The sequence below is a fragment of the Trachypithecus francoisi genome, unplaced genomic scaffold (genome assembly GCF_009764315.1).
Source record: "Trachypithecus francoisi isolate TF-2019V2 unplaced genomic scaffold, Tfra_2.0 Lachesis_group6, whole genome shotgun sequence".
Lineage (NCBI taxonomy): Eukaryota > Metazoa > Chordata > Mammalia > Primates > Cercopithecidae > Trachypithecus > Trachypithecus francoisi.
The window spans coordinates 89,406,762-89,419,442 of record NW_022681471.1 but is presented as its reverse complement, the minus strand read 5'-3'; the positions used below and the strand labels follow the sequence as shown (position 1 = coordinate 89,419,442).

At 44.4% G+C, this 12,681-nt stretch overlaps 1 protein-coding gene across 1 annotated transcript in view; it reads right to left on the bottom strand.

Annotated features, from left to right (window-relative positions):
• DGKK (diacylglycerol kinase kappa) overlaps nucleotides 1-10,223 on the bottom strand; it is a 105,123-nt gene extending 94,900 nt beyond the window's left edge. The window contains 1 exon segment of the mRNA XM_033201048.1: nucleotides 9,573-10,223. Within this exon segment, the coding sequence (XP_033056939.1) occupies nucleotides 9,573-10,223 (651 nt within the window).
• Between the last annotated feature and the right edge of the window lie 2,458 nt (nucleotides 10,224-12,681).

Below are 12,681 nucleotides of genomic sequence, written 5' to 3'. Positions count from 1 at the left end.
AACCTTGGTTGAGTTGTACACAGTTTATTAACTCTCTCAATTTTTGATCACACTTGGTTAATGAAAGCTGGATGAATTGAATGTTCTATTTCCTTACAATTGTGGATAATGTTCTCATATATTCTTATTTCCCTTCTGGGTATGGCATACCCAGTTTAGCATAATGCTGTAACTTCTTGTTAAAGAGACAAAGGCATCACTAATTTTTTTTGGCATATAGTTAAAAGTGACTGAGAGATTTAGATTTTTTCCTTTTGGGAATTTAACAGTGGGAAGATAAGGTTGATTTTGTTCTGGATCTCCTTCTCCAAGGCCAAGTCACAAAAGCTAGCTGGACAAATAACATCTAAGTGTCCAAAAAAAATGCAGTAAGTAAATGTGAGATCAAACTGCATTTGCATATGGGAGCAACTGCAACAACTGTGTCTACATAAAATCTATACACTTATTGCTTCACACAGCAAATATGTCCCTGAAGGGTTGTGATTCAAGCATATGTTTATCAACCAGATCATATAGGAGTTTGACTAGATGAACTTTAAGCTAAAATCAACAAGTGTTTCCTAAATCCAAGGTAGAATAATGAACACGATCTAATAATTAAGCATGTGGGGCTGTGCTGGGGCAGGGTGAAGCCGGAGACACAATTGTGCATTCCCCAAAGTCTTACTACAGAAGACTATCAGCAAATACTCAGAGAAAATAAATGAAAAATATAGCAAAATATTAACAGTGATTATCTCTGAGTGTTGGGATACTAGATGATTTTTATTTACTTTTTAGGAGCTTTCTCGATTTTCTACGTTCTTTGAAATCAGCATGCATTCCTTTATTTATTACATTGAATTTTAATTTAAGTAGAGGAATGCTGAGAGAATTGACTATTAACAGTGAATACTTTGGCAAAGCACCTGGTAAAACAAATAACCACCATCTGTATATTTGTTTTGGTAACTGAGTCTCTCATTTACCAGTTTTGCTTAAAGGAAGTCTCATCCATGTGACTTTGTTCACTGTAGAATCCTCAGTGCTTAGCACAATGCTAAACACATAGCACATAGAGAGCAGGTATCAGTTTACGTTTTTAAAGAAATAAATGAATTTTAAAATTTGGAAAACATTAATTGAGTCTTACTCTCTGTTTATAAATATGACTTGCAATTTTATGGATTTGTGAAAATCAAGCCCTTTTATCACTCTGCAGGAATAGACATCAAAGCCAGCACATAATTATTGAGTTGGCTAAGGGTCCTTCCCTGTTAGGTAGGGGTGTCTGACTAATTGGTAGTTAATAGCAAGAGTGTCACTGCTTTTGAGTTTATCATCAATTCTTAATTCTCTGTAGTGTTAGATGGGAACAATGACGCAGCTAATTCCCAAATCATTTGTTTGGTTTGGAAAAGAGGTATGATTTTTTCCCCAGCAGGTTTGCCTCCTAATTCTTTTTCCCTTGGACAGTGCCTTTCTTGGGAGTGTCACCTACCTGGATAATGGGGAAGGTAACCAGAAAAAGACTGGGGCAGCGGGAAGCCAGTCTGGGATTAAAATGTATCATCCTTTAGCCTTAGTGCTGAATGTTAGGTTCACTGGTGCCATTTGAGAGGGATAGTACCTTTTCTTTGTACAACACTTCAGAGTCTGTGGAGCCGGTGGGAGAAGTTAGTGGTTTTTTTGTTTGTTTTAGAGGTTTTTTTCTGTGTTTGCTTTTTCTTTTAAAAAAATCTCAGGAAGAAAGTTCAATGGTGTTGGAGGGATTATGGCCAACTTGCCTTAGATTAGGAGGATTTCTTCCCTTTTCCTTGAATATTTTTTCTCCTCTTGGATGTGAGAGGAATAAAGTTCATTGATTTTAATAAAGTTGAAGGTATCTCCTCTTACAATGGAAGATTTTTTTCTTTAAAATCTCCAGGGGAAAAGATTCACTGCTTTTGGTAGAGGTGGGGGAGCATCTCTCTTTAGGTCTGAAGGATTTCCATTAGAAAGTAGGTTTTGTGGAGAGGACCTACAAGGGCAACTTGTTTTAATGAGGCTCAGGAGCCCTCCCTAGTAGGATTTTTCTTTCTTTCCTTTTCTTTAAAAGAAACAGTTTATTGGGAAAAATATAATGGGGGACATCTCTCCTGGAAAGATATTCTTTTCCTTTCCTTGTTTCCTTTTTTTTTTTTTTATTTTATTTTGGTTTTTTTGTTTGTTTGTTTGTTTGCTTGTTTGCTTTTTTTTTTTTTTTTTAATAAAACAGTGAAGGCTGAAAGATAAATAAGGTATCTGGGATAGGGTGACATTGGGCACATTCCCACCCCCCCGCCCACCCACCCCCCCACATTCCCCACCTTGAAGAAGCTTGAGAAAGAGATTTTGTGGGGTTTTTATTTATTTTTTCCTTATTATGGGGGATGGAGAGGTAGTCATCAGGAATAATATGCAATGTCTGCAGTAAGGTGTTGGCGCATTTTCCTGAAGAGAATTTCTTCCTTTGATCCTTTAAAAAATAATCCCTTTGTTAATTTTCTTCTTCCTCTCTTTCTCACCCCACCTTCTCTACCTCCTTCACTTTATCATAGCTAGCCCTTTTCCCCTTCCCTTCAAATTTCTCTCCCCATCCTCCTTCTTTCTCTCTCTCTCTCCCTCTCCTTTCCTCCCTCTCCCCTCTTTCTTTTTCCCTCTATCCTCTCCTCCCTTCTCTCCCCCTCTTTCTTTTTCCCTCTCCCTCTCCCCTTTGTCTCTCTCTCTGGCTCCCTCCCTTCCTCTCTCTCTCTCCCTCTTTTTTCCTCTCCCTATCTCAGTCTCTCCCTACCTGCTCCTACCTTCCTCTCCCCTCTCCCTGTCCGGCTTTCCCCTTCCCTCCCTTCTTCCCTCCTCCCTCTCTCCTTCCCTCCCTCTGTTTCTCTCTCTCATTCTCCCTTCTCTTCCTTCTTTCTCCCTCTCTCCTTCTCTTTGTTTCTTTTTTGTTTTCAGAAAAAATATTCCAGGACTTTGGTGAGTGTGGGGGCATCTTCATTCCCTTAAGAAAAATATTTCTGTTTAATATATACTGTTCGTGTTCTTCTCTCCCCCGCCCCCCATAATTCTAAACTTATTTGCTTGTTTTGAGAAAAAAAGGGGTTTTGTTGAGGCTGAGAATATTTTTGTTTAAGAGGACTTTCTTGGCTTTGTGTTTCTCCCCTACCTATCTTTTCTATTTATTCTCAAATTACAAAAATTCTATATTAAGAATAAAGCTTTTGGTAAATTATACAAACATATTAAATTATCACATGTACCCTGAAAATATGTACGTCTAGTATGCATCAGTTAAAAATTAATTAAAAATAAATAAATAAATAAAAAGAATGAAGTTTTTGGGTGAATTTTTGTCAACTCCCATTAGAAGGATTTTCTTTTATTTTTTCTTCTTTTAAAAAAATCGGTTTTTTTTTCTGGTTGTGTTTTGACAGAAAAATTCATGGGTCTTTGTGACACTGAAGTACTTCCTCTCTTTAAGAGGATTTTGTTTTTGTTTCATTAGTAATATCCTCTTCACCTACACATATAACTTTCCATTCTTAATTTTATTTTAAATCTTTAAAAAACTGTATTTTAAGAATAAGGTTTATGTTCTTTAGTCATGGAGGAGTGGTATTTCTCTTGTCCCTCCTCTCCCCATCCCCCACCCTTCTTGGAATTAAAAATTCAGGAGATTTGGTATAATCAGGGACCTATCCTTTAATATTTATTTCTTTTTTTTTAAATTAAAATGTGTGTATCTAGAGGGGAGGATTCATAAATTTCATTAACTTTTATGATTTTTGAGAATATCTGCCCTTAAAAGGATTTCCTGCTTTGCTTGTTTTCCTTATTTTTTTTTTTTAATTGAAGGGGTGGCAAATAAAGGTTATTATCCTTGGTGAGGTTAAAGATCCTTTAAGAGGATCTCTCTTTCTTTTAGTTCATTTTTTCAATTTTGTTTGTTTTTTGTTTTGGGGAGAATACTAGGTCTCTTTTCTTGTGTTAGAGGGATGATATCTTTCTTTTAATTATTTTTTTAAATTGAGATGTAATTTACATACCATAAAATTCATCATCTTAACATACAATTCTGTGGGTTTTAGTGTATCCACAAGGTTGTGCACTCAACACCATTCTCTGATTCTAGAACATTTTAATCACCCTCAAAAGAAGCCCTGTACTCTTTAGCCATCATTCCCTTTTCCACCTCCCATATTGCCCCACTCATTTCCTTTCCATCTCTAAGGATTTGCCTGTTCTGCACATTTTATGTAATTGGGAAAAATAATGTCAGAAGCTTTGATGAGTTTGGTGGACCTTCCTCTATTTTTGCCCCCTTAATTTTCTCAAGAGATTGAGCATGAGCTGGAAGTCAAATAAAGTTTATAAATTTCATGAATATTTTGAGGTTAGAAATACTGTTTAACTTACGATGATTTCTCTTTTTTCATTTTAAAATTTTTCTTTGGGGATATCAGTTCCATGGGCTTTGATGAGGGTGAGGAGAATTTCTTTTTAGAAGCTCTTTCTTTTTTTTTTTTTTTCCTTAAAACAATTTTCAGAGGAGGCGTAAGTTTCATTATCTGGGGTCACTGTCCCTTTCTTTTCCTTTTTAAAATTCATAAATTTGTTTTTATTATTTTGAGAATAAGATCTATTTGCTTTGGTGAGGGTGGGGCATCTCCCTTTAGAATGGCTGCTTGCTTGCTTTTTTTTTTTTTTCCTTTAAATTTATTTTTTTCCCACTGAAAGAATTATAGTGGATGGGCTTTGGAAAGGTCGGGCACCCTATCCTTAGCAGGATTTCAATTTATTTCCCTTACAAAACACACACACACAAACAAAAAAGGTCTTTGTGAGTAATTGGTTCAGGGTCTCTGCCTCTTCTCCTGTCTTCTCAGGCTCCTCTTCTATGCTGGCCCCCTCTGGGAGCATCAGAAGAGGAGCAGCAACCACTGCTTTGGAAAAAATATCAGAGCTGATGAAATGTCAGCTAAAAGACTGTTCTTAGACAGATGAGGATCCTATGTATCACAAAATCCTGGCTAACACGGTGAAACCCCGTCTCTACTAAAAAAATACAAAAAAAAAAAAAAAAAAAAAACTAGCCGGGCGATGTGGCGGGCGCCTGTAGTTCCAGTTACTCGGGAGGCTGAGGCAGGAGAATGGCGTAAACCCGGGAGGCGGAGCTTGCAGTGAGCCGAGATTGCGCCACTGTACTCCAGCCTGGGCGACAGAGCGAGATTCCGTCTCAAAAACAAAACAAAACAAAAACAAACAAACAAACAAAAACAAAAAAAACAAAAAAAAAACTACAATAGAAAATTCAGTCATTACATCCTATAAGCTGTCAAATTTTATTTTTGTCCTCCCCCACCTGCTGCCTTGTTCAAGGAAATAAAAGGGTTAATAATGCAGAGGAAAGCACTCTGCAAACTGTAAAGTGCCATAGGAGCAGAAGGAATTATAGAATCCTTATTAGAATACCCCTGAATGGTTTCCTGGTTTCTATGGATTTTTTTTTTTTTTCTTTTGCCTTTCCTTGGAGGCACTTTCTGTTTGGGCTGCAGATCTGCAGAATCCCTAGTTGGAGATTTTAATAAATGCATAAGAATTGTACTCTGAGAAACTAAAGACCACTGACCAATACTTCATTATCTTTTCTAGAACATCCTGTAGTGACTGCTTAGGAACTATTAGAATATACCAAATAAATCAGATGGTATCATCAAAACTTGGCAAGGAGGGGGCAAAAACTGAAGAGAAAAGAAAGTAATTTCATTCTGACCTTCAACAGGTTAAACATTTGAATCTATAATCCCAAAGCTGTTTACAGTCACTGCAGATACTCTGTTCACTTAGGAAAAAAATTTATTATCCCCTGAAGCTAACAATATCATTATTAGTCTGCTGCTGGTGGGACTGCATGGGATAAGGGCACTTTCCAAGCCATTAAAAAATTTGTTAGTAATTTGCTTCTTAATTATAGTTCCAGTAACCACTCTGAAAATGGAAAGATTGACTGTATTTCCTTAAGGGCTATATATTCCATGCCATTTAAATAAGCATTTACTTCTCACTCTGAAACCAATGAGAACACATTTTTATTCATTCACAGCAGCAGCCAATACATTGCTGGAAATGGATAGGTTTCAAGCTTCAGCAAAGCTTCAGCAAGTGTTCAGCAAAACCAAGGAGGGCTGCACTGAACTAGGCACTGAGAAAGGCCACCCCTATTTTTGAGAAGCTCAGAAATCACTAAAATATTCTGATAGGAATCACCAGATATCATATAAACAAATGCTTGCTATTTTGCAAGAAAATGTACCAAAATACCAGTTTTGTACATAAAAGCTGTCCTGATATGGTTTGAGGATAATGGTTATTACTGTGCAGTCATCAGGAGGGATACACAGACCCCTTTTATCTCCCCCAAAAGCCATGAAAGTGTATTTCCCCCCAGATTTTCATCAATCACTTGTATGATGTGATTTTAATTTCATAGCTGGTCAAAACCCAATGAATAAACAAAATTTTGTCTTTCTTCAAGCATAGCTGATGGGAGAGAAAGAAACATGGTCTACTTCATATAAGCCCCATCCCTCCCCGGAAGAAAGTTATAGCCTTGCTAAAGAACCAATTCACACATCCTTACTTACACTTGCTGCCACCAGGTGGGAGACCATGGCTTATTTCCTGGGAATTGAAACATTTTAGAAAGGAAAGAAATAGACACGTTTGGTTCACAGACTGACTGTGTTATCCTGGTAGCTGTTTGGAAAGAAAACATGAGCCACCTTTTCTCAGTCTCTACCCTCATGCTTGGCATAGAATGCAGGTTCTGAAACGTTCCTGAAATCCCAAAAGAGGGCAGACTACAAGGCTGGAAAATGTTGTTTTTTTTGCTACAATACCAGTCAACAAAATTATCTGGGAGAAACTTGCAGTCACATTCAAACACTTGGTTTTGCTCATTTCATCCTTTGAGTTATCAGGATAGCTTCACACTTGCTATGGAGGATTTCATTGCATGATGAGACCTGTATTTTGTTTTGTTCCCTGACATTTTGTGCACGTATGTATAGTATGTGCGTGTGTGTGTTAGGGGTGTGTGCACGCCTGTGCGTGTTGCATAGCTGTTTCCCCCCAAGCTTGCCTTGAGGAGGCAGTGTTTGAAAACAACATCACCCCAGCTAAGATGACAACTTGTTTGCCTTGAATGTTAAGATACAAGCCAGCTGGTTGCAGGTGCCATTTGTCTGAGGAAGATGCAGGAGAGAATGATCCTATCACTGAAGATCAGATGTTTCCAGCTGCACCAGAGAGCAACTGCACAGCAACATTGAGGGTGTTGTAAAAGGGTTTGGCTCCAAGCATTTAATTTGAGCGTGTACCTAGATCCTTTGCATCCTTCAAAATTCTCCAGAGCCACTGATTAGTTAATCTGCATGGCCTTCTTAACGGATGGTGGTGGTTCTTAACCCCATTCTACAGATAAGTGATTCAAACAATATCTGGCTCTACTAAGGGCAAAGTCAAACCCCGGGGATCCTGGTCTCCTGCCAGTGTTGCCAAATGTCCATGGGTCAGCTAGCCAGCACCTCTGAGTGGGCACTATGTAGAGGACACTAATCTGATTCCCCTTACCTTAATCCTCCTCATCTGTCTGGCAACGACATTTTCCTGTCAAACAGGTAGGAGATGCTTTCGCATAGGAGCAGGGGATGCTTTTCACTGGGGGAAGGGTCCTGGTCTCCAGTCAGCCTTCCAGAGGCCAAAGAGGAGATGCATTCGCTGAGTATTACGTCCCCACGTGTCAGTTTCACAGCCATGTTCCCAAAATTTCGCTTAAGATGGTCACAGGTCAGGTGATTCCTGCTTGTCTCTTTCCCACCAGCTTAATGCAAACTCTTCCAAAAAGACAAGAGCAATCACCCGGTGGGGGTGAGCTCCCAAATCTAGCCACCCCAACTTTGCCCTTCTTAAGATCACTTCAGGAAAGGGTATTTTCAGGAAAGGGAGGGATACACCCCCTGGTGTGAGAGCTAGGGTGTTGGACTTTTAAAAAATTGTCAGTCTCCCACCGTCCTGTTTCATTTATTTATTTTTAAACCTCTGCACTTTCTTTTCTCTGTGAAACTTTTCATTTTAGCCTTCTTTTTCAGTCGTTGGTCATTGCAGATATTTTGCAAACTCAAGCCTTCCTACTAACAACTCAGGAAGCAACTAGCGCTTCCATTTCGTGATGCCAACCCAACCTCTGCCCCCTCCCCTACTGCATTCTACATTCTATAAGTATGCGGTCCACAGCAGAAGGGTTCCTGAGCCGCGTCCTTATGGTTTGCTAGGCAGGAGGATGGACCGGTATTGTTCGTGTGTTGTGTTATTCGTTTGTGTGTGCGCGCGCGCGCGCGCGCGTGTGTGTGTGTGTGTGAGAATGCGCGCGCGTGTGTATGTTTTCCTGCAGGGGAAGCTAAATTGAGGTGTGTGTGTGCATTATCATGGTTTTCACAGTTTTGTGGAACGAAGTTTAGGGGAACGGAAGAGTAGGGAGAGTGCAGAGAAAGCAGGAAAGACGGGCATACTCGCGCTGAAGAGCAGACAGGGTTTCAGGGTCCAAGGCAAACACGAAAACCTTTTTCCTCCCTACTCCCCCTGGGCGAGTGCCGGAGGATTCTCCACTCATCTTTTCCCGGCCAAGTGTAACGATTTAGAAGGCGTCGCGGTAGACTGGTAGAGATGAAGGTTCCCCTTCACACGTTCTGCAATCCCATCTCCTATTTTCGTGTCTCTAAACGAGGACTCCTGTACCATTCCAACTGGCCCTGGTGCGGGATGCCAGTTGCCCCGTTTGTGACGCTGTGCATCATTGTATCACTGCGTTTGCACCTACCTGCTGGGAAATCCTGCAGACAGATGGAATGGTGGCTTCCACACACGCATGCTCTCCCCCTCCTCCCGGAGAACCCTGCCCTTCCCCTGCAGTGCGCGTGGGCACCGCCCATCCCCTAGTCCCCACCGGGAGTACCGGCTCGCAGCAGCCGGCAGAGGCGCCGGGCACCTCCCTGGGGCGCCGCCAGTTGCGCCCAGCTGAGGAGCCCCCTCCCCAGTGGAAGGGAGGGGGGCCAAGCAGGCGGCGGCTCCGCAGCTTGGGCCTCTGCGGCAGTGACCGCGGCTAAGAGGTGTGTCCCACCGCCCCCACTCAATCCGTCCGCTAGGTACTCGGGGCCAGCCCTAAACACTTCTCCAGGTCTCTTGCGCTCCTCGAGGGTACCTTCATCCTCTCTTTCAAGACATTGGCGCTCACTGCACTGTCGCTTCTCCTCACGGGGAAAACTGCTCCCACCCCCCTGCTGTCAGCCCCGTTTCTAGCCCCAAACAGCCCATTCTCGATTCCCACATGTTGCTTCCCGCCTCCCAACCCCTTCCCATTCCCCCGGGTTCCCCAATCCCTGCATCTTTCTCAGCATCTTGGTCAGCCAGTGCCAGACAAGCGGGATGCAAGGGGTACCCGGAGTCCCGCGGGCTCCATAGCCATCTGACTTCGCCTTGCTTCTTTTCCGCGCTCCAGGGGGTCTTTTGCTTACCTTTATTCTGGACCACGACATTGGCGTTCTGGGCGATGGCAATGGCGATGGCGAGGTCTTTAGACTCCTCTCTCGAGTGTCCACCGGACATTGCAATAGACATGGTGCTGGACTCGGACGGGACTCTGGAGGCGCCTCAGGGCAGAACTCTGCGGCCCGCTCTGTCACAGGTTCTGGGGTCGGCTCTGGGGCCGGCTCTGGGGTAACTTCTGGAGTCAGCTCTGGGGCCTGCTCTGGGACCGACTCTGGGGCAGGTTCTGGAGTCGGCTCTGGGGCAGGCTCTGTGGCAGGTTCTGGGGCTGGCTCTATGGCAGGTTCTGGGGCCGGTTCTGGGGCCGGCTCTGTGGCAGGTTCTGGGGCCGGCTCTGTGGCAGGTTCTGGCGCCGGCTCTGTGGCTGGTTCTGGGGTCGGTTCTGTGTACAGTTCTGTGGCTGGTTCTGAGGTCGCTTCCGGACAGGGTCCTGGAGCAGGCTCTGGACAGGGCTCTGGTACGGGTCCTGGCGAAGGCTCGGAGAGCAGCGGCGGAGCCGGCGGCGGAGCCGGTGGTGGTGGCGGCGGCGGCCAAGGCGGCGGAGGCTCTGGAGACTCAGCGGGCTGCTCTCCATCCTGAGGCGGGGCAGTGCCCTGGGCCGCGGCAGCTCCGCGGTCCATGTCCGCACACCACCTCAGGTCTGGGCAGCCTGCGTCCCTAAGCCTGGAGGGCTAAAGTACCCTCGGGCGCCCCGCCCACTCCAATCTGGCAGCCCCTCGCAGGGTGCCAAACTTTCCCCCATCCCACTCCATGGCTGGCTGGGCTCTGAGGTCTAACCCGTAGGCGCTCAGCCTCTCCCTGTGCTGGAACACGCCCCTCAGTGAGCGCACACCTCTTCGTAAGCAGCCACGGGTCCGATGGGCGGGAAGCAGAGGGGCTTGCGAACGCGGACTGGGCAGAGCGCTTGATGACCTCCTAGCGACGCGCGGGAGGGGAGGGAAGAGACAAAAAGGGGAGGGGGAGTGGAGCGGCGTGGAGGTTGGGGGGCGGATTGGAGCCTGGCCGTGTTTAACCCTTTAGTAACACGAATGAAGAAAAAAAAAAAAAAAGAAAAGCCAGAGGCGAAGTTGAGGGTCTTTGCAATTCCCCAACCACTTAGCCATGAGCTGCTGCTCAGAACAGCTTCCATCCTGTGTCTGCTCTCTCACCTCAGCAGCAGGTGAGCTTAGCCTCGGACCAACCTCTTGCCCCCCATCTCCAAGCCGCGATGGACAAGTAATACTTTTTATCTAAGCCTGGAAAAGAAATTACGGGGGTGGGGGTGTTCAACCTCCTTTGGATTGAAGTACAATTTGCCCCCCTTCGGTTTTTGCATTTCTGAGCTTTGCCAGATCCAAGCGGTTTGCTGTTGGGTACAGAGTTTGAGGTGATTCGGGAAAGGAGTGTGATGAGGGAGGCTGGAGCCCCGGCATTCCGCAGCCTACAGCCTCCCCGAGAGCAAGGCGAGAGTGCCCCGGCAGCAGCAGCTGTGCTAGCGCTCGGGAGCTGAGGCTACTCTGGTCTCCGCAGCTATCTGGGCATCTGTCTGGCTCGCCTATGCCACAGGAGCCTGCCTTGTGCTTTTAGCTGGATTTCCCAGCCACCGGCAGGAGTTGTTTTTTTCCCCCCAAACTTGTTAACGCGCGCGCGCGCGTGTGTGTGTGTGTGTGTGTCTTGGGCTGGGGAAATTCACTGCAACACCCACATCTTTTTCACCTCCTGAAGCAGTCTGACATTAGAGATGGGAGATTCTGTTGCGAAGAGAACGGCTGATGCCTAGCGCAGCACCTTTCCCACCACATCGGGAGACTTTAGAAGCTCTTTCTGTTATAGTCACCTACACATGCATACAAACCATCATCTTAGTTAGACCTAGACTTGAGACGCCAATATCTTGCCAATTGTAATTAAAATTGGAGACGACTACCCGTTAAGCCACAGCTGGGTGGGGGGATCGGACGGGGGAGAAATATCTGTAAGCCTGATTTGAAATATGAGAAGTGCATTTATCTCCCATACACATAATGCTGCAGTTGTGGGTAGCAGCCCTCTTTCTGCAGCCCCTTCTCTAGCCATCTACTTCCAGACCATATCCCCCACCGTTCCCTCTTCTTTTGCCAATGGACTCTGACCTAGCCAGAATTTTCTGGAATCTGCAGCATCTTTGTTACCTACACTATGTCTCAGCAATAAATAATACCACAAGAGCACAGTCTCACCTAACTCCCTCCAAAAACCAGAATCTCTGGTGAGGTCTGCATTTCCCAGATCCTTGCTGTAGCATCACAGCCTAAGCCTACCTTTCCAGAGGTATGTTACACTGCTTGGCAGCTACTAAGCTCGTGCAGGGACGGTCCTTAAACTCTGGGGATGGGAAGACCAGGAGAGGTGAGCCCTATCCATTCCCTCACATGGTAGTCCTCCTTCCGGTAAGTTCACCTTAGGGGCCCACTCTCTTCACCCTCCTTGGGCTTGTTCTCCTTTTTCCTATCCCACACCTCAAGTAGCCAAGCTGCCTTTAACCTTAAGAGTTCAGGACTGAAATATACAGGTGCCAGATCTCATTATCGGATCTGGCTCATAAAAGTGCCAGAACTGACCAACCAGTAAGCCCAAAATTGGAGATCACTTCTCTGGCTCTCACACCTTAATGGAATCCCTGTCCTTAGAAGGGGCAGATATCTCACATTTAAATTTTGCTTTTTACTAAACCTGACATGTAGTTAGATGGGCTGAAGGCTGAGCAGTCACAGAGTAAGATGGCCTCTTTGTTACAGATGGCCTCTTGGGGTTTGGCATAGACAGTGTATTGTCAAGTGGGATACCACCAGGGGACAACTTGGAGTTACTGTTTTATGTATGTTTATTGAAGCTCCTGTCTATAATTCTACACTGAATTATAATGAGGCCAACATTTATGATGTAGACTCTTGCTACAAGGTCATTTTGAGGTTGAATGCTAAAATAGTTGTTTGTACATGGCTTTTGCTCCATTAGGGTAGGTTACTGGAGATATACTGCCTGAACTACATTATGGTTAGTTTTGAAGGTTTTAGAAAATTATTTTTCAGCACATCATTAGCTACCTTATTGCTTCAT